Genomic DNA, 24,828 nt, shown 5'->3' on the forward strand with positions numbered 1-24,828 from the left:
ACACTTGACCTTAATGAGTACGAGGGCGGGGTCACTGCCCACAGCGAGTAGGGGGGTGGGGCCACTGCCATTAGTGAGAAACAGGAACCCTCACACTGTTTAAAAGGTACTTGGGTCAGCATTTAAAATGTCATAACATTCAAGGCTATGGCCCAGGTGCTGGGAAGAGGGATTAGTGTAGTTTAGTTTTCTCTGTCGGTGCAGGCCCGATGGGCTGAAGGGCACCTTCTGTACTTTATGATTCTATGAGACATGGCATGCAGATTGACAACAATCTGTTTTGAGCGGAGTACAAACTGTGGTCTGAATGAGTGACTGAGATTCGGTCATGCTGTGCCTGCTGTGTGATGTCCTGATTTGCAATGCAAGGATCTAACAGAAGGTCACCTTATTCAGTGCTCACTGGAAAGCACAATCTAAAGGAACAGATGTCTCATCTGACTAGCAGGTGCTGCGTTACTTTATGCACAGACTGGACATGGTCATTGAGTTAGTACCTGGTCAGGCCCAGCGAAGGCAGAATGATCACCATGAAAACCAAGAAGAAATAACACTTGTGCATTGTCACCTGGTTCTCAGTTGACCTGAAACAACAAAATCAAGATGGTGAATCTGTGTCCAGCTCTCAATGAAAATAATGCTTCAGGAACTATGCACAATGGCCCAATATGCTCGTCTTCTGTGTCATAAAGCAGGGGGAAACCAATGAGGGGTGTATGAGAAGAGATGGACTTTGAGGGGATGTTTGAAGTATAAAGAGGTGGGAAGATTTAAGAACAGCTCCTCTGATCTGTCTCAAGGTTTCCCCTGCAATGGTCGAGAAAAGGGAGGAGATCAGAGTTCGAGGAGACAAACAATCATAGAAAATAGAAGCAGACGTGCAGTGGTTAGCACCGCTGCCTCACGGCGCCACGGTTCCGGGCAACACGGTGGCACAGTGGTTAGCACTGCTGCTTCACGGTGCCGAGATCCCAGGCAACACGGTGGCGCAGTGGTTAGCACCGCTGCCGCACAGCGCGAGGGCCCGGGCAACACGGTGGCGCAGTGGTTAGCACTGCTGCTTCACGGTGCCGAGATCCCAGGCAACACGGTGGCGCAGTGGTTAGCACCGCTGCCTCACATCGCGAGGTCCCGGGCAGCACGGTGGCACAGTGGTTAGCACTGCTGCCTCACGGCACCGAGATCCCAGGCAGCATGGTGGCGCAGTGGTTAGCACTGCTGCCTCACGGCACCGAGATCCCAGGCAGCATGGTGGCGCAGTGGTTAGCACTGCTGCCTCACGGCACCGAGATCCCAGGCAGCATGGTGGCGCAGTGGTTAGCACTGCTGCCTCACGGCACCGAGATCCCAGGCAGCATGGTGGCGCAGTGGTTAGCACTGCTGCCTCACGGCACCGAGATCCCAGGCAGCATGGTGGCGCAGTGGTTAGCACTGCTGCCTCGCGGCACCGAGATCCCAGGCAGCATGGTGGCGCAGTGGTTAGCACTGCTGCCTCACGGCACCGAGATCCCAGGTTTGATCCCGGCTCTGGGTCACTGTCCGTGCGGAGTCTGCACATTCTCCCCGTGTTTGCGTGGGTTTCGCCCCCACAACCCAAAGATGTGCAGGCTAGGTGGATTGGCCACGCTAAATTGCCCCTTAATTGGAAAAAATGAATTGCGTACTCTAAATTTTTAAAAAAGGTTGGTGGATTGGGCGATAAAGTGGCAGATGGAATTTAATAATAATAATCTTTAATAGTGTCACAAGTGGGCTTACACCAACACTGCAATGAAGTTACTGTGAAAATCCCCCAGTCGCCACATTCCGGCGCCTGTTCGGGTCACAGAGGGAGAATTCAGAATGTCCAATTCACCTAACAGCACGTCTTACACAGAGAGAAGTGTGAGGTCAGCATTTAGGGAGGTCAAACAGTTGTAGCGAGTACACAATAAATGGGAATATACGAAGAGAGATCGATGAAGTGAGAGATCTCGGCGTACAGATACACAGGTCCCTAATGGCAGCAGTTCAAATAGACAAGGTTGTTAAGAAAGCAAATGGAATGCTCTCCTTCATTGGCAGAGGTATAGAATATAAAAGAAAGGATATAATGTTGGAATTGTATAAAACATTGGTGAGGCCACAACTGGAGTATTGTGTGCAGTTCTGGTCACCACATTACAGGAAGGATATTATTGCTCTGGGGAGAGTGCAGAGGAGGTTCACAAGAATGTTGCCAGGGTTAGAAAAGTATAGCTAGGTGCGGCCGGGTCAACATGGGTCAGCTGACTTACGGAAGCGTAATGGGGGGGGAATTCAGTGCTAAGCGGGTGCTTGACAGGGGGATTGGGATTGGGGGGCTGGGGGGGTGGGGGGGTGGAGGTGGGGTGCTGCTTTGCTGACTGAAGGGGAGCCAACTTTTGGGAACAGATGGAGAATCGGGTTGGGGGGCCTCCGGCGCGCAGGGGGGCACGGGCACGCCGAAAAAGGGAGATGGCTAGTCGGCGGTGGGGGGGGGGGGGGGGGGGGGGGTTAACCCCCTGTCCAGGCTGATCACATGGAATGTGAGGGGTCTGAACGGGCCGGTCAAGAGGGCTCGCGTGTTCTCGCACTGAAAGGGATTAAAGGCAGACGTGGCCATGCTACAGGAGACGCATTTAAAACTCGCTGACCAAACAAGACTGAGGAGGGGATGGGTGGGCCAGGTGTTCCATTTGGGGCTGGACTTGAAGACCAGAGGGGTGACAATTCTGGTTAGTAAACGGGTGGCATTCGAGGCAGGGAGTATTGTGGCGGACAAGGGGGGCAGGTACATAATGGTGAGTGGCAAGCTGCAGGGGGCCCGGGTGGTGCGAGCGAACGTCTACGCCCCGAAGTGGGACGACGTGGAATTCATGAGGTGCATGCTGGGTAAAATCCCAGACTTAAGGAGTCAAATAATTTGATAATTGGGGGGGGGGGGGGGGGGACTTTAATGCTGTCCTGGATCTGGCACTGGACCGGTCTAAGTCCAGGTCGGGAAAGAGACCGGCAGCGGCCAAGGCCCCGACGGGGTTCATGGATCAGATGGGGGGCGTGGACCCATGGAGATTCGCTCGGCCAAGGGCAAAGGAGTTCTCTTTTTTCTCCCACGTTCACAAAGTGTACTCTCGGATTGACTTTTTTGTGTTGAGCAGGGCGTTAATCCCAAGAGTGGAGGGGGTTGAGTATTCGGCCATTGCACACAGCGCCCTCTCTGGAGACTAGATGTGGGACTGCTAGCAGATGAAGAGGTGTGTGGGCGGATAAGGAGGAACATCCAAAACTATGTGACAACAAACGATACAGGGGAGGTAACAGCAACAACGGTCTGGGAGGCTATGAAGGTAGTTATTAGAGGGGAGTTAATTTCTATTAGGTCCCATAGAGGGAAGAGGGAGAGGGCGGAGAGGGAGAGGCTGGTGGGAGAGATATTCAGAGTTGACAGGAAGTACGCGGAGACCCCCGAGGAGGGGCTACTAAAGGAGCGCCGGAGACTGCAGGCGGAGTTCGATCTGTTGACCACTGGGAAGGCAGAGGCACAGTTGAGGAAGGTGAAAGGGGCAGTCTACGAGTATGGGGAGGAAGCAAGTAGGAAACTGGCGCACCACCTTCGCAGGAGAGAGGCGGCCAGGGAGATTGGGGGAGTTAGGGATAAGGCAGGTAACATGGTCTTGGGCCCAGAGAGGATCAACAAAGTCTTCAAGAAGTTTTATTGTAAACTTTACGAATCAGAGCCCCCGGTGGGAGGGGAAGGGATGAAGCAATTTATGGACCAATTGAGGTTTCCAAGGGTGGACGAGGATCTGGTGGAGGGACTGGGGGCCCCATTGAGTTGGAGGAGATAGTTAAGGGCCTGGATAGTCTGCAGTCGGGCAAGGCCCCGGGACCGGACAGTTACCCTATAGAATTCTACAATAAATTCTCGGAGCTGCTGAGCCAACTCCTGCTCAGAACCTTTAACGAGGCTAAGGAGAGGGGAACCCTCCCCCGACGATGGCCATAAGACCATAAGACATAGGAGCGGAAGTAAGGCCATTCAGCCCATCGTGTCCACTCCACCATTCAATCATGGCTGATTTCAACTCCATTTACCCGCTCTCTCTCCATAGCCCTTAATTCCTCGAGAAATCAAGAATTTATCAACTTCTGTCTTAAAGACACTCAACGTCCCAGCCTCCACCGTCCTCTGTGGCAATGAATTCCACAGACCAACCACTCTCTGGCTGAAGAAATTTCTCCTCATCTCTGTTCTAAAGTGACTCCCTTTTATTCTAAGGCTGTGCCCCCGGGTCCTAGTCTCCCCTGCTAATGGAAACAACTTCCCTACATCCACCCTACCTAAGCCATTCATTATCTTGTAAGTTTCTATTAGATCTCCCCTCAACCTCCTAAACTCCAATGAATATAATCCCAGGATCCTCAGACGTTCATTGTATGTTAGGCCTACCATTCCTGGGATCATCCGTGTGAATCTTCGCTGGACCCGCTCCAGTGCCAGTATGTCCTTCCTGAGGTGTGGGGCCCAAAATTGCTCACAGTATTCTAAATGGGGCCTAACTAATGCTTTATAAAGCTTCAGAAGCACATCCCTGCTTTTATATTCCAAGCCTCTTGAGATGAATGACAACATTGCATTTGCTTTCTTAATTACAGACTCAACCTGCAAGTTTACCTTTAGAGAATCCTGGACTAGGACTCCCAAGTCCCTTTGCACTTCAGCATTATGAATTTTGTCACCGTTTAGAAAATAGTCCACGCCTCTATTCATTTTTCCAAAGTGCAAGACCTCGCACTTGCCCACGTTGAATTTCATCAGCTATTTCTTGGACCACTCTCCTAAACTGTCTAAATCTTTCTGCAGCCACCCCACCTCCTCCATACTACCTGCCCCTCCACCTATCTTTGTATCATCGGCAAACTTAGCCAGAATGCCCTCAGTCCCGTCATCTAGATCGTTAATATATAAAGAGAACAGCTGTGGCCCCAACACTGAACCCTGCGGGACACCACTCATCACCGGTTGCCATTCCGAAAAAGAACCTTTTATCCCAACTCTCTGCCTTCTGCCTGACAGCCAATCGTCAATCCATGTTAGTACCTTGCCTCGAATACCATGGGCCCTTATTTTACTCAGCAGTCTCCCGTGAGGCACCTTATCAAAGGCCTTTTGGAAGTCAAGATAGATAACATCCATTGGCTCTCCTTGGTCTAACCTATTTGTTATCTCTTCAAAGAACTCTAACAGGTTTGTCAGGCACGACCTCCCCTTACTAAATCCATGCTGACTTGTCCTAATCCGACCCTGCACTTCCAAGAATTTAGAAATCTCATCCTTAACAATGGATTCTAGAATCTTGCCAACAACCGAGGTTAGGCTAATTGGCCTATGTCGCGGGCTTTGATCTCGCTCATCCTGAAGAGGGAGAAGGATCCGCTTCAATGTGGGTCCTACAGGCCGATATCGTTCCTGGACGTAGATGCCAAACTGCTGGCTAAAGTTTTGGCTACTAGAATAGAGGACTGTGTCCCGGGAGTGATTGATGAGGATCAGACGGGTTTCGCCAAGGGCAGGCAATTGAACACAAATGTGAGGAGGGTCCTAAACATTAGCATGATGCCCTCAGAAGGAGGGGATGCAGAACTAGTGGCTGCAATGGATGCAGAGAAAGCCTTTGACCGGGTGGAATGAGTGTACCTGTGGGAAGCGTTAGGTAGGTTTGGATTTGGTGAGAGATTCATAGGGTGGGTCAAGCTACTGTATCAGGCCCCCGTAGCAAGTCTATGGAGGGTGCTGGTTTGGGGGGGGGGGGGCAAGGAGCACCGGGTTTCGCTCTACTATTGTATATTTCGGACCCGCTAGAGGGGATGGGGAGGTCATGCGGATCCTAATGGACTTTGGGAGCTTCTCGGGGTACAAGTTGTGCGTGGGGAAAAGTGAGCTGTTTGTAATCCACGCTAGGGGCCAGGAGGAGAGACTGGGAGAGCTCCCGCTCAAGATGGTGGAAAGGAGCTTTCGGTACCTGGGTATACAGGTGGCTAGGAACTGGGATGCCCTCCACAGGCTCAATCTATCTCGGCTTGTAGAGCAGATGGAGGGAGACTTTAAAAGGTGGGACATGCTCCCGCTTTCCCTGGCGGGAAGGGTGCAGACCGTGAAAATGACGGTCCTCCCCAGATTCCTGTTCGTTTTCCAGTGCCTTCCCATCTTCATCCCCAAATCCTTCTTCAAGCGGAGTATCACGGGATTTGTGTGGGCATATAAGACCCCGCGTGTTTTTGGAGCGCAGTTGGGGGGGACACAAATTTTTAAAAAAGAAAAGTAGAAGAATAGCTACGAGGAGAGAGTGGATAGGTCGGGGTTGTTTTCCTTGGAACAAAGAAGGCTGAGGGGTGACTTAATTGAGGTGAACAAAATTATGAGGGAAGAGATAGAGTGGACAGGATAAAATTGTTTCCCTTGGTGGAGAATTCTAGATCCAGGGACCTAGATTCAAGGTAAGAGGCAGAAGGTGGAGAGGGGACATGAGGAAGAATGTTTTTACACAGAGGGTAGTGGGAGTCTGGAATTCGCTGCCCGAGTTGGTGGTGGAGGCAGAGACCCTGAACTCTTTTAAAAAGTACCTGGATCTGCAGCTTAAGAGCTGTGAGCTACAGGGCGATGGACTGGGAGCAGGAAGGTGGGATTAGAAAGGACACCTGGGTGTCCTCGGGCTGGCATGGACAAGATGGGCCGAATGGGCTCCTTCTGGCTGTAACTTTTCTATAATTCTATTCGTCACATCTTCAAAGAATTCTAGTAGATTTGTCAAGCATGATTTTCCTTTTGTAAATCCATGCTCACTCTGTCTGATTACACCGCTGTCACTCTGTCTGATTACACCGCTGTCACTCTGTCTGATTACACCGCTGCTTTCCAAATCCTGTGCTGTGAAATCATGATGAGATTTACAATAGGAATCTGCAAAGTTGTAAAAGGCGTGGCAGGATTTAAAAACATGGATGCTGATTTTAAATTTGATACGAATAGTTAATTTAGTCACACAAGCCTGTTCCGCCATTGAATTAGATCACAGCATCAATTCCACGGTACCACCCTGTCCCACATCCCTTGATACCCAAACAGATTGTATCTGTGTCAACCCTGTAACCTCCCACCCAGCATCCAGGGCCTTTGAAGCAGCAAATTCCATGATTCCTGACATCATCTCATTACCCAGGTCAATGTTCCTGCTTGAAAATTACTAAAAGAAAGATTGTATTTATAATTAGATTCTCGTCCCAGATATTGGAAAACTGCCAATATTCCCTTATCCAAATGCCCTTATTCAAAAAGGAGTGACAAAAACAGGGAACTACCTGCCAGTTAGTTTAACGTCTGTCATTGGGAAAATGTTAGAGTCCATTATAACGAATGTACTAGCAGAACATTTAGAAATACATAAATATAATCAAGCAGAGTCAGCATGGCTTCATGAAGGAGCTGGTTTAGCACAGTGGGCTAAACAGCTGGCTTGTAATACAGAACAAGGCCAGCAGTGCGGGTTCAATTCCCGTACCAGCCTTCCCGAACAGGCGCCGGAATGTGGCGACTAGGGGCTTTTCACAGTAACTTCATTGAAGCCTACTCGTGACAATAAGCGATTATTATTATTAAAGAGGAAAATTATGTCTGACAAATTTATCAGAATTCTTTGAGGCGGTAACGAACAGGATCGATAAAGGGAAATAAGTTCATGTAATATACTTGGATTTCCAAAAAGCATTCAATAAGGTACTGCACAAAAGGCTACTTAATGAGATAAGGGCTATGGTAACAAGAGCAAAATACTGCAGATGCTGGCAATCTGAAATAAATCAGAAAATGCTGGATAAGCGCAGCAGGTCTGGCAGCGTCTGTGGAGAGAGAAACAGAGTTAACGTTTCGGGTCCAAATGATTCTGCTCCAGAACAGAAGAGCCCCTGGTGTTGGGATCAGTATTTTGGCACGGCTAGAAGATTGGCTAACTGATAGAAGACAGAGTGTTGGAATAAGAAGGGTTTTCAGGAAGGCAGCCTGTAACTAGAGGAGTGCCACAGAGATCAAGTGGCAATTATTCACAATGTAGATTAACGATGTGGGACGAGGGAAGTGAATGCACTATTGCTAAGTTTGCTGATGACACAAAAATAAATCGGAAGGCAAGTGGTGGGGATGACACAGAATCTACAGACGGATATAGACAGGTTCAGTGAGTCGGCAAAAACTTCTGCACATTGGTAGGAATAATAAAGGAGCTGAATGTTATTTAAATGGAGACAGACTGCAGAAAGTTTCAGCACGGAGGGATTTGGGGGGTCCTCGCACATAAATCACAGAAAGCCGGCATGCTACAAGGTACTCGGTTAGACTACACCTGGAATACTGTGAACAGTTTTGGTTCCCTTACCTAAGGAAAGATATACTGACATTGGAGGCAGTCCAGGGAAGGTTTACTAGGTCGATCCCGGGTATGGAGGGATTTTCATAAGAGGCGAGGTTGAGTAGGTTGGGCCGGTACTCATTGGAGTTTAGAAGAATGAGAAAAGAAAAAAAAAATGAAAATCGCTTATTGTCACAAGTAGGTTTCAAATGAAGTTACTGTGAAAAGCCCCTAGTCGCCACATTCCAGCGCCTGTTCGGGGAGGCTATTACGGGAATTGAACCGTGCTGCTGGCCTGCCTTGGTCTGCTTTCAAAGCCAGCGATTTAGCCCTGTGCTAAACAGCCCCTGCAAAAGAGGCAACACTCCTGAGGGGGATTGAACCACCAACCTTCCCATTAGAAAGTAACTAAACGCACTAACGGATTGCGCCACAGAAGCTATAAGAGGCGCAGAGTCGCCACAGAGGTGACCTTATTGAAATATATAGGGTTCTCAGGGGGTTTGACAGGGTCGATGCTGAGAGATTGTTTCCCCTTGTGGGAGTCTAGGACCAGAGGGCAGAATCTCAGAGTAAGGGGTCGCCCATTTCAGACCGCGATGAGGAATTTCTTCTCTCGGAGGGGAGTGAATCTGTGGAATTCTTTACCGCAGAGAGCTGTGGAAGCCAGGTCGTTAAGAGTGTTCAAGGTTGAGCTAGGCAGATTTTTAAAAATGAATTTAAAGCGCCCAATTCTTTTTTTTCCAATTAAGGGACAATTTAGAATGGCCAAACACAGGGAGAATGTGCAAACTCCACACAGACAGTGACCTGGTCCTCAGCGCTGTGAGGCAGCAGTGTTAACCACTGCGCCACCGTGTTGCCCCTTAAGACAGATTTTTAATCAGTAAGTCAATCAAGGCATATGGAGATAAGACGGGAAAGTGGAGTTGAGGATTATCAAATCAAGAACGGTCATGAACTGATTGAATGGTGCTCTGATCCGGTGTTACTGTGGACTGATTGAATGGTGCTCTGATCCGGTGTTACTGCTGGACTGATTGAATGGTGCTCTGATCCGGTGTTACTGTGGACTGATTGAATGGTGCTCTGATCCGGTGTTACTGTGGACTGATTGAATGGTGCTCTGATCCGGTGTTACTGTGGACTGATTGAATGGTGCTCTGATCCGGTGTTACTGTGGACTGATTGAATGGTGCTCTGATCCGGTGTTACTGCTGGACATGAACTGATTGAATGGTGCTCTGATCCGGTGTTACTGCTGGACATGAACTGATTGAATGGTGCTCTGATCCGGTGTTACTGCTGGACATGAACTGATTGAATGGTGCTCTGATCCGGTGTTACTGCTGGACTGACTGAATGGTGCTCTGATCCGGTGTTACTGTGGACTGATTGAATGGTGCTCTGATCCGGTGTTACTGCTGGACTGATTGAATGGTGCTCTGATCCGGTGTTACTGTGGACTGATTGAATGGTGCTCTGATCCGGTGTTACTGTGGACTGATTGAATGGTGCTCTGATCCGGTGTTACTGCTGGACTGATTGAATGGTGCTCTGATCCGGTGTTACTGTGGACTGATTGAATGGTGCTCTGATCCGGTGTTACTGCTGGACTGATTGAATGGTGCTCTGATCCGGTGTTACTGTGGACTGATTGAATGGTGCTCTGATCCGGTGTTACTGCTGGACATGAACTGATTGAATGGTGCTCTGATCCGGTGTTACTGTGGACTGATTGAATGGTGCTCTGATCCGGTGTTACTGTGGACTGATTGAATGGTGCTCTGATCCGGTGTTACTGCTGGACTGATTGAATGGTGCTCTGATCCGGTGTTACTGTGGACTGATTGAATGGTGCTCTGATCCGGTGTTACTGCTGGACATGAACTGATTGAATGGTGCTCTGATCCGGTGTTACTGTGGACTGATTGAATGGTGCTCTGATCCGGTGTTACTGCTGGACTGATTGAATGGTGCTCTGATCCGGTGTTACTGTGGACTGATTGAATGGTGCTCTGATCCGGTGTTACTGCTGGACATGAACTGATTGAATGGTGCTCTGATCCGGTGTTACTGTGGACTGATTAAATGGTGCTCTGATCCGGTGTTACTGCTGGACATGAACTGATTGAATGGTGCTCTGATCCGGTGTTACTGCTGGACATGAACTGATTGAATGGTGCTCTGATCCGGTGTTACTGTGGACTGATTGAATGGTGCTCTGATCCGGTGTTACTGCTGGACTGATTGAATGGTGCTCTGATCCGGTGTTACTGTGGACTGATTGAATGGTGCTCTGATCCGGTGTTACTGCTGGACTGATTGAATGGTGCTCTGATCCGGTGTTACTGCTGGACATGAACTGATTGAATGGTGCTCTGATCCGGTGTTACTGCTGGACTGATTGAATGGTGCTCTGATCCGGTGTTACTGTGGACTGATTGAATGGTGCTCTGATCTGGTGTTACTGCTGGACTGATTGAATGGTGCTCTGATCCGGTGTTACTGTGGACTGATTGAATGGTGCTCTGATCCGGTGTTACTGTGGACTGATTGAATGGTGCTCTGATCCGGTGTTACTGCTGGACATGAACTGATTGAATGGTGCTCTGATCCGGTGTTACTGTGGACTGATTGAATGGTGCTCTGATCCGGTGTTACTGCTGGACATGAACTGATTGAATGGTGCTCTGATCCGGTGTTACTGCTGGACATGAACTGATTGAATGGTGCTCTGATCCGGTGTTACTGCTGGACTGATTGAATGGTGCTCTGATCCGGTGTTACTGTGGACTGATTGAATGGTGCTCTGATCCGGTGTTACTGCTGGACATGAACTGATTGAATGGTGCTCTGATCCGGTGTTACTGCTGGACTGATTGAATGGTGCTCTGATCCGGTGTTACTGTGGACTGATTGAATGGTGCTCTGATCCGGTGTTACTGTGGACTGATTGAATGGTGCTCTGATCCGGTGTTACTGCTGGACTGATTGAATGGTGCTCTGATCCGGTGTTACTGTGGACTGATTGAATGGTGCTCTGATCCGGTGTTACTGCTGGACATGAACTGATTGAATGGTGCTCTGATCCGGTGTTACTGTGGACTGATTGAATGGTGCTCTGATCCGGTGTTACTGCTGGACATGAACTGATTGAATGGTGCTCTGATCCGGTGTTACTGCTGGACTGATTGAATGGTGCTCTGATCCGGTGTTACTGCTGGACATGAACTGATTGAATGGTGCTCTGATCCGGTGTTACTGCTGGACTGATTGAATGGTGCTCTGATCCGGTGTTACTGTGAACTGATTGAATGGTGCTCTGATCCGGTGTTACTGCTGGACATGAACTGATTGAATGGTGCTCTGATCCGGTGTTACTGCTGGACATGAACTGATTGAATGGTGCTCTGATCCGGTGTTACTGTGAACTGATTGAATGGTGCTCTGATCCGGTGTTACTGCTGGACATGAACTGATTGAATGGTGCTCTGATCCGGTGTTACTGCTGGACATGAACTGATTGAATGGTGCTCTGATCTGGTGTTACTGCTGGACATGAACTGATTGAATGGTGCTCTGATCCGGTGTTACTGTGGACTGATTGAATGGTGCTCTGATCCGGTGTTACTGCTGGACATGAACTGATTGAATGGTGCTCTGATCCGGTGTTACTGCTGGACTGATTGAATGGTGCTCTGATCCGGTGTTACTGTGGACTGATTGAATGGTGCTCTGATCCGGTGTTACTGCTGGACATGAACTGATTGAATGGTGCTCTGATCCGGTGTTACTGCTGGACTGATTGAATGGTGCTCTGATCCGGTGTTACTGCTGGACATGAACTGATTGAATGGTGCTCTGATCCGGTGTTACTGCTGGACTGATTGAATGGTGCTCTGATCCGGTGTTACTGTGAACTGATTGAATGGTGCTCTGATCCGGTGTTACTGCTGGACATGAACTGATTGAATGGTGCTCTGATCCGGTGTTACTGCTGGACTGATTGAATGGTGCTCTGATCCGGTGTTACTGTGAACTGATTGAATGGTGCTCTGATCCGGTGTTACTGTGGACTGATTGAATGGTGCTCTGATCCGGTGTTACTGCTGGACATGAACTGATTGAATGGTGCTCTGATCCGGTGTTACTGCTGGACTGATTGAATGGTGCTCTGATCCGGTGTTACTGTGGACTGATTGAATGGTGCTCTGATCCGGTGTTACTGCTGGACTGATTGAATGGTGCTCTGATCCGGTGTTACTGCTGGACATGAACTGATTGAATGGTGCTCTGATCCGGTGTTACTGTGGACTGATTGAATGGCGCTCTGATCCGGTGTTACTGTGGACTGATTGAATGGTGCTCTGATCCGGTGTTACTGCTGGACTGATTGAATGGTGCTCTGATCCGGTGTTACTGCTGGACATGAACTGATTGAATGGTGCTCTGATCCGGTGTTACTGCTGGACATGAACTGATTGAATGGTGCTCTGATCCGGTGTTACTGTGGACTGATTGAATGGTGCTCTGATCCGGTGTTACTGCTGGACATGAACTGATTGAATGGTGCTCTGATCCGGTGTTACTGTGGACTGATTGAATGGTGCTCTGATCTGGTGTTACTGCTGGACATGAACTGATTGAATGGTGCTCTGATCCGGTGTTACTGTGGACTGATTGAATGGTGCTCTGATCCGGTGTTACTGCTGGACATGAACTGATTGAATGGTGCTCTGATCCGGTGTTACTGCTGGACATGAACTGATTGAATGGTGCTCTGATCCGGTGTTACTGCTGGACATGAACTGATTGAATGGTGCTCTGATCCGGTGTTACTGCTGGACTGATTGAATGGTGCTCTGATCCGGTGTTACTGCTGGACATGAACTGATTGAATGGTGCTCTGATCCGGTGTTACTGCTGGACATGAACTGATTGAATGGTGCTCTGATCCGGTGTTACTGCTGGACATGAACTGATTGAATGGTGCTCTGATCCGGTGTTACTGTGGACTGATTGAATGGTGCTCTGATCCGGTGTTACTGTGGACTGATTGAATGGTGCTCTGATCCGGTGTTACTGCTGGGCTGATTGAATGGTGCTCTGATCCGGTGTTACTGTGGACTGATTGAATGGTGCTCTGATCCGGTGTTACTGCTGGACATGAACTGATTGAATGGTGCTCTGATCCGGTGTTACTGCTGGACATGAACTGATTGAATGGTGCTCTGATCCGGTGTTACTGCTGGACATGAACTGATTGAATGGTGCTCTGATCCGGTGTTACTGCTGGACATGAACTGATTGAATGGTGCTCTGATCCGGTGTTACTGCTGGACTGATTGAATGGTGCTCTGATCCGGTGTTACTGCTGGACTGATTGAATGGTGCTCCGATCCGGTGTTACTGCTGGACTGATTGAATGGTGCTCTGATCCGGTGTTACTGCTGGACATGAACTGATTGAATGGTGCTCTGATCCGGTGTTACTGCTGGATGGGAACATTTCACAATGAAACCCTGGCTCAAAAGATCGTGGACTGGATTCTCCGATTCCCGACGCCGAAATCGCGTTTGGCGAGCGGGCGGAGAATCCCCGATGATGGGAAAATCGGGGTCGGGGCCGCTTTCGCGATGCTCACTCCCTGAAAGCAGCATACTCTAGGGGTACGCCGCATGCTGTATCCACGGCCTCAGGCCATTGTCTGAGGCCCGCCCGCACTGCTCCGTCCCCGACCGGCCGAATTCCCGACGGCGTGGGACACGTGTGGTCTCACCTTCATGAACTTAGCTTGGCAGCTGCGGACTCAGTCCAGCACTGTCACAGTCAGGGGAGGGCAGATCCATGGGCAGGGGCGGGGGGACTTCATTCGGGGCTGGGGGCGTTCCGGGGAGCGCGAGCAGCCGAAGGAGAGGACTATTTTTACGGTCTGTGTCCGTGGGCTGCGTCCGCCTTGAAGCACGGCGTGGCCGCGGTAGGCTGCCGCCATGCACACGTGCGGCCTTGGGCCCGGCAATGCTCCAGGCCGTATCAGCAACTAGAGTTGGGAGATCTACGCTGTCTGGCTGCTAGCCCCCTCCCCCCCTCCCCCTGTTCCGGAGCAGGGAATCGGTGCCCGTTTTCCTGGCGTAAAACATCACCGTTTTCACGCTGGCGTGGGGACTTAGTCTCCAGAACGGAGAATGAGAAAACATGGAAGAGCAGAGTCACTGGACCGTGAAGTACTTTTTACCAACAAATAAAAAACATTTATTAAACATGAAAAGTTTGATGACAATACAATACCAGTTTTTCCCCCTCTTAGCTGGACAAATGTACTATAATAATAATCTTTATTGTCACAAGTAGGCTTACACCAACACTGCAATGAAGTTACTGTGAAAAGCCCCTAGTCGCCACACTCCGGCGCCTGTTTGGGTCACAGAGGGAGAATTCAGAATGTCCAATTCACCTAACCTGCCCGTCTTTCGGAACTTGTGGGAGGAAACCGGAGCACCCGGAGGAAACCCGCGCAGACACAGGGAGAACGTGCAGACTCCGCACGGACAGTGACCCAGCGGGGAATCGAACCTGGGACCTTGCAGCTGTGAAGCCACAGTGCTAACCACTGTGCTACCGTGCCACCCTGTATAGTTTTCACAGATCACCCTGAAACCAAATGGCCAATGCCACACAACCGATCTTTTGTGAATTTCTCCTCAATTCCCCCCAGATGATGGTCACACGTTTCCAAACTCCACTCTCAAATAAGACAAGCTTTAAAATCTTCTTTCACACTTTACATCAGCTGTTTGCATTAAAAATCCACTTCAGGTTTCCCAACTATCTTTTCAAACAAAGTCTCTGCTCCACTTTTATCAAGGATTCCAGCTCCAGGTTTTCCACCTTTCCTTTCAGCTTTCCTTTGTCTTAAATGCTGTTACACAAACTCAGACTCCCCAACAAAATACAATTTCTTCAAACACTGGAAATAAGGGCACCAAAGCCGATGATTACTTCAGATATGTGGCTTGTTGTAACCAATCTCATCAGCTCTTTTCCCAGGTCTGACTTTCATAAGCAGTTATCCTGCTCCAAAGGCAGTTCCTTTTTCATCCTTTGTGCTTCAATATTCCTGGATCTTCTTTTCCATTCCCTGGTTTCTAGAACTAACTGTCCTTAAGTTCTCCAGGAGCTTGTTTTTCTGCACCTTACTCCATCGTATGGCCCTTCTGCAATGAGAGCTGTTTTCTCTCTCACTACCCAACTCCAACTGGTATAAATCCAGCGAAAACAAAACTCAAAAAGCCTTTCTACCTAAATGCGATCCTGGTTACTAAGCAATGACTTTATACTCCTCCCAGCTGGTTTACTTTTAACGTTGTAACCCTCTCTAAGCACAATAGAAGCACAGTTTGAGATGACCAAACCCCCTTGCAGATAAACAGCTTTGTCGAGTATGAATTTAACTATAGGTTTACCCTTCCTTTCACGGAAACACTAAATTAAGCCTCTTCGAACTATATCCTATTTGTAATACTTAACAATACAAATATAGCTGATCTAAAACTACCTCTGTTTTGCTGACAATGGCGGAGCAGGCTCAATGGACTGAATGACCTACCCCTGCTCCTAGGTCTTCTGGTCTTGTAGAGCAGTTTCCATAAGCTCAGGATATCCTAACATTACAGACAAATAAAGTTCATTTACCTGGTCCAGTGACATTCAAAGAATGCAGAGTAGTACACAATAAACGGTAGCAGCACAGAGAACGTCCACAGCAGCAGGGTTGGGAAAAACTGTGTTACAATTGGATTCTGAAAAACAGAAGGTTTTGATAAGACTTTGACTAAAGCAAAACCAGGCAGAAAGCTGTCTGAGAGCGCAGGGAACAAAAAACTGTCTCCACACCAGCAACTCAATCAAAATCTATATTAAATGAAGCAGGGATGAGAATTCAGGGAGTCCTGGAAAGCAACCAATCATTCAAATCATCACACAGCCCGTCACACAGCCCGTCACACAGCCCGTCACACAGCCCGTCACACAGCCTACTACTAATAGGAGTAGAAGCCCACATGCACGTGAGATTTTGGTGGCTTCAAATAAATTAGATGAAAAAGTTATTAAAGAAGCTAAACAGCAAGAATTGCATAGTTGGAGTGAATTTGGGGTATACACGGAAGTACCGGATAGGGGACAAAGAGCTCTAGCCCACAGATGGAATTGCACGGAAAAGGTTCTTCCGGATGGAACTTATAAGGCAAAGGCCAGGCTTGTGGCAAGGGGATTTGAAGAAAACTTAGAAGATCAGGATTTAAGGGTAGATTCACCTACAGCAGGAAAGGTTATTTTAAAGACCTTCTTGGCTCTATTAGCCACAAAGGCATGGGAATGCAAATCTATAGACATAAAAGCTGCCTTTTTGCAGGAGCATCAGCTCCAGAGAGACATTTTTCTCCGTCCTCCTAAAGAAGCAGCTAACACAGAAGGGGTACTCTGGAAGTTGAACAAATGTGTATATGGATTAAATGATGCATCTAGAGTCTGGTATTTTTCGGTAAGGTCAGTTTTGTTAAAGTTAGGCTGTTGCCAGTTGAAAGCAGATCCTGCAATGTTTTACTGGCACTATAAAGGAAATCTTTCTGGCATTTTTATGATGCATGTCGATGATTTTTTGTGGGGTGGGACTAGTGATTTTGAAGCTATTGTCATCTCTGGTTTGAGGGAAGAATTCAGGGTTGGAAGTCAGGCTACCGGTGCATTTAAATATATTGGACTGGAAATTGGACAGACGAAGTTAGGGGCAACTTTACCTCAGCAATCTTATTTGGAAAGCATCACCCCAATAGCAATTAGTCATGGCCGAGTTTCACAAAAAGACGCAATGGTTTCAAAGATAGAAAAAGAGCAACTGCGAAGTTTAATTGGGCAACTGAACTGGTTAGGTAGACAGACTAGACCGGACGTGAGTTTTGATGTCTTAGAGTTGAGTACAAAAATGAATGATCCCAAAGTGGAAGATATAATAAGAGCAAATAAAGCGTTGGCCAAACTAAAAATGCAGGACTGTGTTTTGAAGTTCCCTGTTTTAGGTGAAATTTTGTTTTCACCTAATTATTTTTTTAAGCACTTCAAACTCATAGTTTATAGTGATGCGTCCTACGCAAATTTATCTGATGGGGTTTCAAGCGCAGGAAGTTTTATAATTTTCCTTTTGGGGCACAATGGTAAATGTTGCCCGCTTGTGTGGGAAACAAAGAAAATAAGCAGAGTGGTAAAACGCACTTTGGCTGCTGAGACGTTAAGCCTTGCAGAGGCGGTGGATATGGCCTTTTATATAAGTATGATATTGACAGAAATGTTGGGATTAGGGGATTTGGGTAATATACCTATTGACTGTCACATTGACAATAAATCCCTGTGGGAAAATGTGCACTCTACAAAAAGTGTCAATGAAAAGAGGTTACGGATAGACATCGGATAAGCAGATGTTGGACAGAGGGGAAATAACAAAAATTAAATGGGTCGACAGGAACTATCAACTGTCAGACTGTTTTACGAAAAGAGGGGCGAGTTCACAGAAACTTTTGGATATTGTTAATGAAGGGCGCTCGTTTCTGTGACTGTTTCTTTTTCTCGTCCAAACAAAAAAAAAGGGGGCGGAAATCATGTGTGTGTTTTTGAGTTTCTTGAAATTTTGTTTTCACCTAATTATTTTTTTTCTCCAAGGAAGGGGAGACTGTTAAGTAATGGGTTAAGAGACATTGCAATTAGTTGTCTCATTTATGTTAAGTATCCATTAATTGACACGGATATGTAAAGGGGCTTCAGGTGGCCTCTGGCAGGTGGTGTGTTGTTAAGAGTTTTGTGCAGAGGCTGTGGAAGTGAAATAAATGGTGTTTGGTGAAAAGGAACAAGAACTTTAGACTCTTCATATCACAGCAATTAAAATGGCTAACACCAGTAATGAACCACCAAAACTCATTCACATAACAGCAGAAACCTAGTCAACCACGACACCTTGGTTGAGGGAACTGTAGTAGTGAGGCGGGGGGAGTGAGTCCCAGGATAGACCATTGGGGAGATGGTCAACCTGGGAGTGCAGAGGGATACTGACCCCGGAAGTGTCGAAGAGTTTAGTTTAAACGGGGAGCATGGTCGGCACAGGCTCGGAGGGCCGAAGGGCCTGTTTCTGTGCTTTACTTTTCTTTGTTCTTTGTACTGGAACTGCTTGGCTGGGGTGTGGCTGTATTTGAACTGCTTGGCTGGGGCACAGCTAGTTCTGGGTCCCAAGTCTTCAGTACTATAGCCAAAATATTTTAGCAATATCCTCTGGTTAGATTTTTAAATTGTCCACCAACATTTGGTGGACAAATGTTGGTGGACAGATGGTGAAATTTGAATTAAATAATAATCAGGAATTGAAAGTCTAACAATGACCATGAAACCATTGTCAATTGTCGTAAAATCCACCTGGTTCACTAATGTACTTCAGGGAAGGAAATCTGCCGTCCTCACCCGGTCTGGCCTACATGTCACTCTAGACCCACAGCAATGTGGTTGACTCTTAACTGGCCCCTCAAGGGCAATTAGGGATGGGTAATAAATACTGGCACAGCCGGCAACGTTCCAGGAACATTGGGCGGGATTCTCCGACCCCCCGCCGGGTCGGAGAATCGCCGGGGGCTGGCGTGAATCCTGCCGGTTGCCGAATTCTCCGGCACCGGATATTCAGCGGGGGCGGGAATTGCGCCACGCCGGTTGGCGGGCCCCCCCCCGGCGATTCTCCGGCCCGAATGGGCCGAAGTCCTGCTGCTGGAATGCCTGTCCCGCCGGCGTGGATTAAACCACCTCTCTTACCGGCGAGACGGGCGGGCTCCGGGGTCCTGGGGGGGGGGGGGGGGGACGTCTCCACCATGGCGGAGGCGGAAGAGACTCCCTCCACTGCGCATGCACGGGGATGCCGTGAGCGGCCGCTGATGCTCCCGCGCATGCGCCGCCCGGCAAAATAATTTCCGCGCCAGCTGGCGGGGCACCAAAGGCCTTTCCCGCCAGCTGGCGGGGCGGAAATCAGTCCGGCGCGGGCCGAGCCTCTCAAGGTGAGGGTTCGGCCCCTCAAGATGCGGAGGATTCCGCAACTTTGGGGCGGCGTGATGCCAGACTGATTCGCGCCGTTTTTGGCGCCCGTCGGCGGACATCGCGCCGATTGCGGAGAATTCCGCCCATTATTCTGACTGGATGTGGCAGGACCGCAGAGCTTTGATCTGATCTGCTGCCACCATTTAAATCTGTCTACAGCATGCAGATTCTGCTGTCTGTCTATAACATGCAGATTCTGCTGTCTGTCTATAGCATGCAGATTCTGCTGTCTGTCTATAACATGCAGATTCTGCTGTCTGTCTATAACATGCAGATTCTGCTGTCTGTCTATAGCATGCAGATTCTGCTGTCTGTCTATAGCATGCAGATTCTGCTGTCTGTCTATAGCATGCAGATTCTGCTGTCTGTCTATAACATTCAGATTCTGCTGTCTGTCTATAGCATGCAGATTCTGCTGTCTGTCTATAGCATGCAGATTCTGCTGTCTGTCTATAACATGCAGATTCTGCTGTCTGTCTATAACATGCAGATTCTGCTGTCTGTCTATAACATGCAGATTCTGCTGTCTGTCTATAACATGCAGATTCTAGTGTCTGTCTATAACACGCAGATTCTAGTGTCTGTTGATAGCATGCAGATTCTAGTGTCTGTCTATAGCATGCAGATTCTAGTGTCTGTCTATAACATGCAGATTCTGCTGTCTGTCAAAAACATGCAGATTCTGCTGTCTGTCTATAACATGCAGATTCTGCTGTCTGTCTATAACATGCAGATTCTGCTGTCTGTCTATAACACGCAGATTCTAGTGTCTGTCGATAGCATGCAGATTCTAGTGTCTGTCTATAGCATGCAGACTCTAGTGTCTGTCTATAACATGCAGATTCTGCTGTCTGTCAAAAACATGCAGATTCTGCTGTCTGTCTATAGCATGCAGATTCTGCTGTCTCTCTATAACATGCAGCTTCTGCTGTCTGTCTATAACATGCAGATTCTGCTGTCTGTCTATAACATGCAGATTCTGCTGTCTGTCTATAACATTCAGATTCTGCTGTCTGTCTATAACATGCAGATTCTGCTGTCTGTCTATAACACGCAGATTCTGCTGTCTGTCTATAACACGCAGATTCTGCTGTCTGTCTATAACATGCAGATTCTGCTGTCTGTCTATAACACGCAGATTCTGCTGTCTGTCTATAACATGCAGATTCTGCTGTCTGTCTATAACATGCAGATTCTGCTCTCTGTCTATAACATGCAGATTCTGCTGTCTGTCTATAACATGCAGATTCTGCTGTCTGTCAAAAACATGCAGATTCTGCTGTCTGTCTATAACATGCAGATTCTGCTGTCTGTCAAAAACATGCAGATTCTGCGGTCTGTCTATAACATGCAGATTCTGCTGTCTGTCTATAACATGCAGATTCTGCTGTCTGTCAAAAACATGCAGATTCTGCTGTCTGTCTATAACATTCAGATTCTGCTGTCTGTCTATAACATGCAGATTCTGCTGTCTGTCTATAACATGCAGATTCTGCTGTCTGTCTATAGCATGCAGATTCTGCTGTCTGTCTATAACATGCAGATTCTGCTGTCTGTCAAAAACATGCAGATTCTGCTGTCTGTCTATAACATGCAGATTCTAGTGTCTGTCTATAGCATGCAGATTCTGCTGTCTGTCTACAACATGCAGATTCTGCTGTCTGTCTATAACATGCAGATTGTGCTGTCTGTCAAAAACATGCAGATTCTAGTGTCTATCTATAACATGCAGATTCTGCTGTCTGTCTATAGCATGCAGATTCTTCTGTCTGTCTATAGTATGCAGATTCTGCTGTCTATCTATAACATGCAGATTCTGCTGTCTGTCAAAAACATGCAGATTCTGCTGTCTGTCTATAACATGCAGATTCTGCTGTCTGTCTATAGCATGCAGATTCTGCTGTCTGTCTATACTATGCAGATTCTGCTGTCTGTCTATAACATTCAGATTCTACTGTCTGTCTATAACATGCAGATTCTGCTGTCTGTCAAAAACATGCAGATTCTGCTGTCTGTCTATAACATGCAGATTCTAGTGTCTGTCTATAGCATGCAGATTCTGCTGTCTGTCTACAACATGCAGATTCTGCTGTCTGTCTATAACATGCAGATTGTGCTGTCTGTCAAAAACATGCAGATTCTAGTGTCTATCTATAACATGCAGATTCTGCTGTCTGTCTATAGCATGCAGATTCTTCTGTCTGTCTATAGTATGCAGATTCTGCTGTCTATCTATAACATGCAGATTCTGCTGTCTGTCAAAAACATGCAGATTCTGCTGTCTGTCTATAACATGCAGATTCTGCTGTCTGTCTATAGCATGCAGATTCTGCTGTCTGTCTATACTATGCAGATTCTGCTGTCTGTCTATAACATTCAGATTCTACTGTCTGTCTATAACATGCAGATTCTGCTGTCTGTCAAAAACATGCAGATTCTGCTGTCTGTCTATAACATGCAGATTCTAGTGTCTGTCTATAGCATGCAGATTCTGCTGTCTGTCTACAACATGCAGATTCTGCTGTCTGTCTATAACATGCAGATTGTGCTGTCTGTCAAAAACATGCAGATTCTAGTGTCTATCTATAACATGCAGATTCTGCTGTCTGTCTATAGCATGCAGATTCTTCTGTCTGTCTATAGTATGCAGATTCTGCTGTCTATCTATAACATGCAGATTCTGCTGTCTGTCAAAAACATGCAGATTCTGCTGTCTGTCTATAACATGCAGATTCTGCTGTCTGTCTATAGCATGCAGATTCTGCTGTCTGTCTATACTATGCAGATTCTGCTGTCTGTCTATAACATTCAGATTCTACTGTCTGTCTATAACATGCAGATTCTGCTGTCTGTCTATAACATTCAGATTCTGCTGTCTGTCTATACTATGCAGATTCTGCTGTCTGTCTATAACATGCAGATTCTGCTGTCTGTCTATACCATGCAGATTCTGCTGTCTGTCTATAACACGCAGATTCTGCTGTCTGTCTATAACATGCAGATTCTGCTGTCTGTCTATAACATTCAGATTCTGCTGTCTGTCTATAACATTCAGATTCTGCTGTCTGTCTATAACATTCATATTCCGCTGTCTGTCTATAACATGCATATTCTGCTGTCTGTCTATAACATGCAGATTCTGCTGTCTGTCTATAACATGCATATTCTGCTGTCTGTCTATAACATTCAGATTCTGCTGTCTGTCTATAACATTCATATTCTGCTGTCTGTCTATAACATGCAGATTCTGCTGTCTGTCTATAACATGCAGATTCTGCTGCCTGTCTAGAACATGCAGATTCTGCTGCCTGTCTATAACATTCAGATTCTGCTGTCTGTCTATAGCGTGCAGATTCTGCTGTCTGTCTATAACATGCAGATTCTGCTGTCTGTCTATACTATGCATATTCTGCTGTCTGTCTATAACATTCATATTCTGCTGTCTGTCTATAACATGCAGATTCTGCTGCCTGTCTATAACATTCAGATTCTGCTGTCTGTCTATAACATGCAGATTCTGCTGTCTGTCTATAACATGCAGCTTCTGCTGTCTGTCTATAACATGCAGATTCTGCTGTCTGTCAAAAACATGCAGATTCTGCTGTCTGTCTATAACATGCAGATTCTGCTGTCTGTCTATAACATGCAGATCCTGCTGTCTGTCTATAACATTCATATTCTGCTGTCTGTCTATAACATGCATATTCTGCTGTCTGTCTATAACATGCAGATTCTGCTGTCTGTCTATAACATGCAGATTCTGCTGTCTGTCTATAACATGCATATTCTGCTGTCTGTCTATAGCATGCAGATTCTGCTGTCTGTCTATAGCATGCAGATTCTGCTGTCTGTCTATAGCATGCAGATTCTGCTGTCTGTCTATAACATTCAGATTCTGCAGTCTGTCTATAACATTCAGATTCTGCTGTCTGTCTATAACATGCAGATTCTGCTGTCTGTCTATAACATGCAGATTCTGCTGTCTGTCTATAACATGCAGATTCTGCTGTCTGTCTATAGCATGCAGATTCTGCTGTCTGTCTATACTATGCAGATTCTGCTGTCTGTCTATAACATGCAGATTCTGCTGTCTGTCTATAACATGCAGATTCTGCTGTCTGTCTATACTATGCAGATTCTGCTGCCTGTCTATAACATTCAGATTCTGCTGTCTGTCTATAGCATGCAGATTCTGCTGTCTGTCTATAACATGCAGATTCTGCTGTCTGTCTATAGCATGCAGATTCTGCAGTCTGTCTATAACATTCAGATTCTGCTGTCTGTCAAAAACATGCAGATTCTGCTGTCTGTCTATAACATGCAGATTCTGCTGTCTGTCAAAAACATGCAGATTCTGCTGTCTGTCTATAACATTCAGATTCTGCTGTCTGTCTATAACATGCAGATTCTGCTGTCTGTCTATAACATGCAGATTCTGCTGTCTGTCTATAGCATGCAGATTCTGCTGTCTGTCAAAAACATGCAGATTCTGCTGTCTGTCTATAACATGCAGATTCTGCTGTCTGTCTAGAACATGCAGATTCTGCTGCCTGTCTATAACATTCAGATTCTGCTGTCTGTCTATAGCGTGCAGATTCTGTTGTCTGTCTATAGCGTGCAGATTCTTCGGTCTGTCTATAACATGCAGATTCTGCTGTCTGTCTATACTATGCATATTCTGCTGTCTGTCTATAACATTCATATTCTGCTGCCTGTCTATAACATTCAGATTCTGCTGTCTGTCTATAGCGTGCAGATTCTGTTGTCTGTCTATAGCGTGCAGATTCTTCTGTCTGTCTATAACATGCAGATTCTGCTGTCTGTCTATACTATGCATATTCTGCTGTCTGTCTATAACATTCATATTCTGCTGTCTGTCTATAACATGCAGATTCTGCTGCCTGTCTATAACATTCAGATTCTGCTGTCTGTCTATAGCATGCAGATTCTGCTGTCTGTCAAAAACATGCAGATTCTGCTGTCTGTCTATAACATGTAGATTCTGCTGTCTGTCTATACTATGCAGATTCTGCTGTCTGTCTATAACATTCAGATTCTGCTGTCTGTCTATAACATGCAGATTCTGCTGTCTGTCTATAACATTCAGATTCTGCTGTCTGTCTATAACATGCATATTCTGCTGTCTATCTATAACATGCAGATTCTGCTGTCTGTCTATAACATGCAGATTCTGCTGTCTGTCTATAACATTCATATTCTGCTGTCTGTCTATAACATGCATATTCTGCTGTCTGTCTATAACATGCATATTCTGCTGTCTGTCTATAACATGCAGATT

At 46.9% G+C, this 24,828-nt stretch overlaps 1 protein-coding gene across 3 annotated transcripts in view; it reads right to left on the reverse strand.

Moving 5' to 3' along the window:
- The window catches only part of tmem63c (transmembrane protein 63C), a 536,405-nt gene that overhangs the window by 99,942 nt on the left and 411,635 nt on the right, over positions 1 to 24,828 (reverse strand). For all 3 annotated transcript variants that reach the window (XM_072494521.1, XM_072494522.1, XM_072494517.1), the window contains 2 exons: positions 16,098 to 16,204; positions 498 to 584 (listed from right to left, as the gene is read on the reverse strand). In XM_072494521.1, the coding sequence (XP_072350622.1) occupies positions 498 to 584; positions 16,098 to 16,204 (194 nt within the window). The remainder of the gene's footprint in view (positions 1 to 497; positions 585 to 16,097; positions 16,205 to 24,828) is intronic.

This window comes from Scyliorhinus torazame, chromosome 2 (assembly GCF_047496885.1).
Source record: "Scyliorhinus torazame isolate Kashiwa2021f chromosome 2, sScyTor2.1, whole genome shotgun sequence".
NCBI classification, from domain to species: domain Eukaryota; kingdom Metazoa; phylum Chordata; class Chondrichthyes; order Carcharhiniformes; family Scyliorhinidae; genus Scyliorhinus; species Scyliorhinus torazame.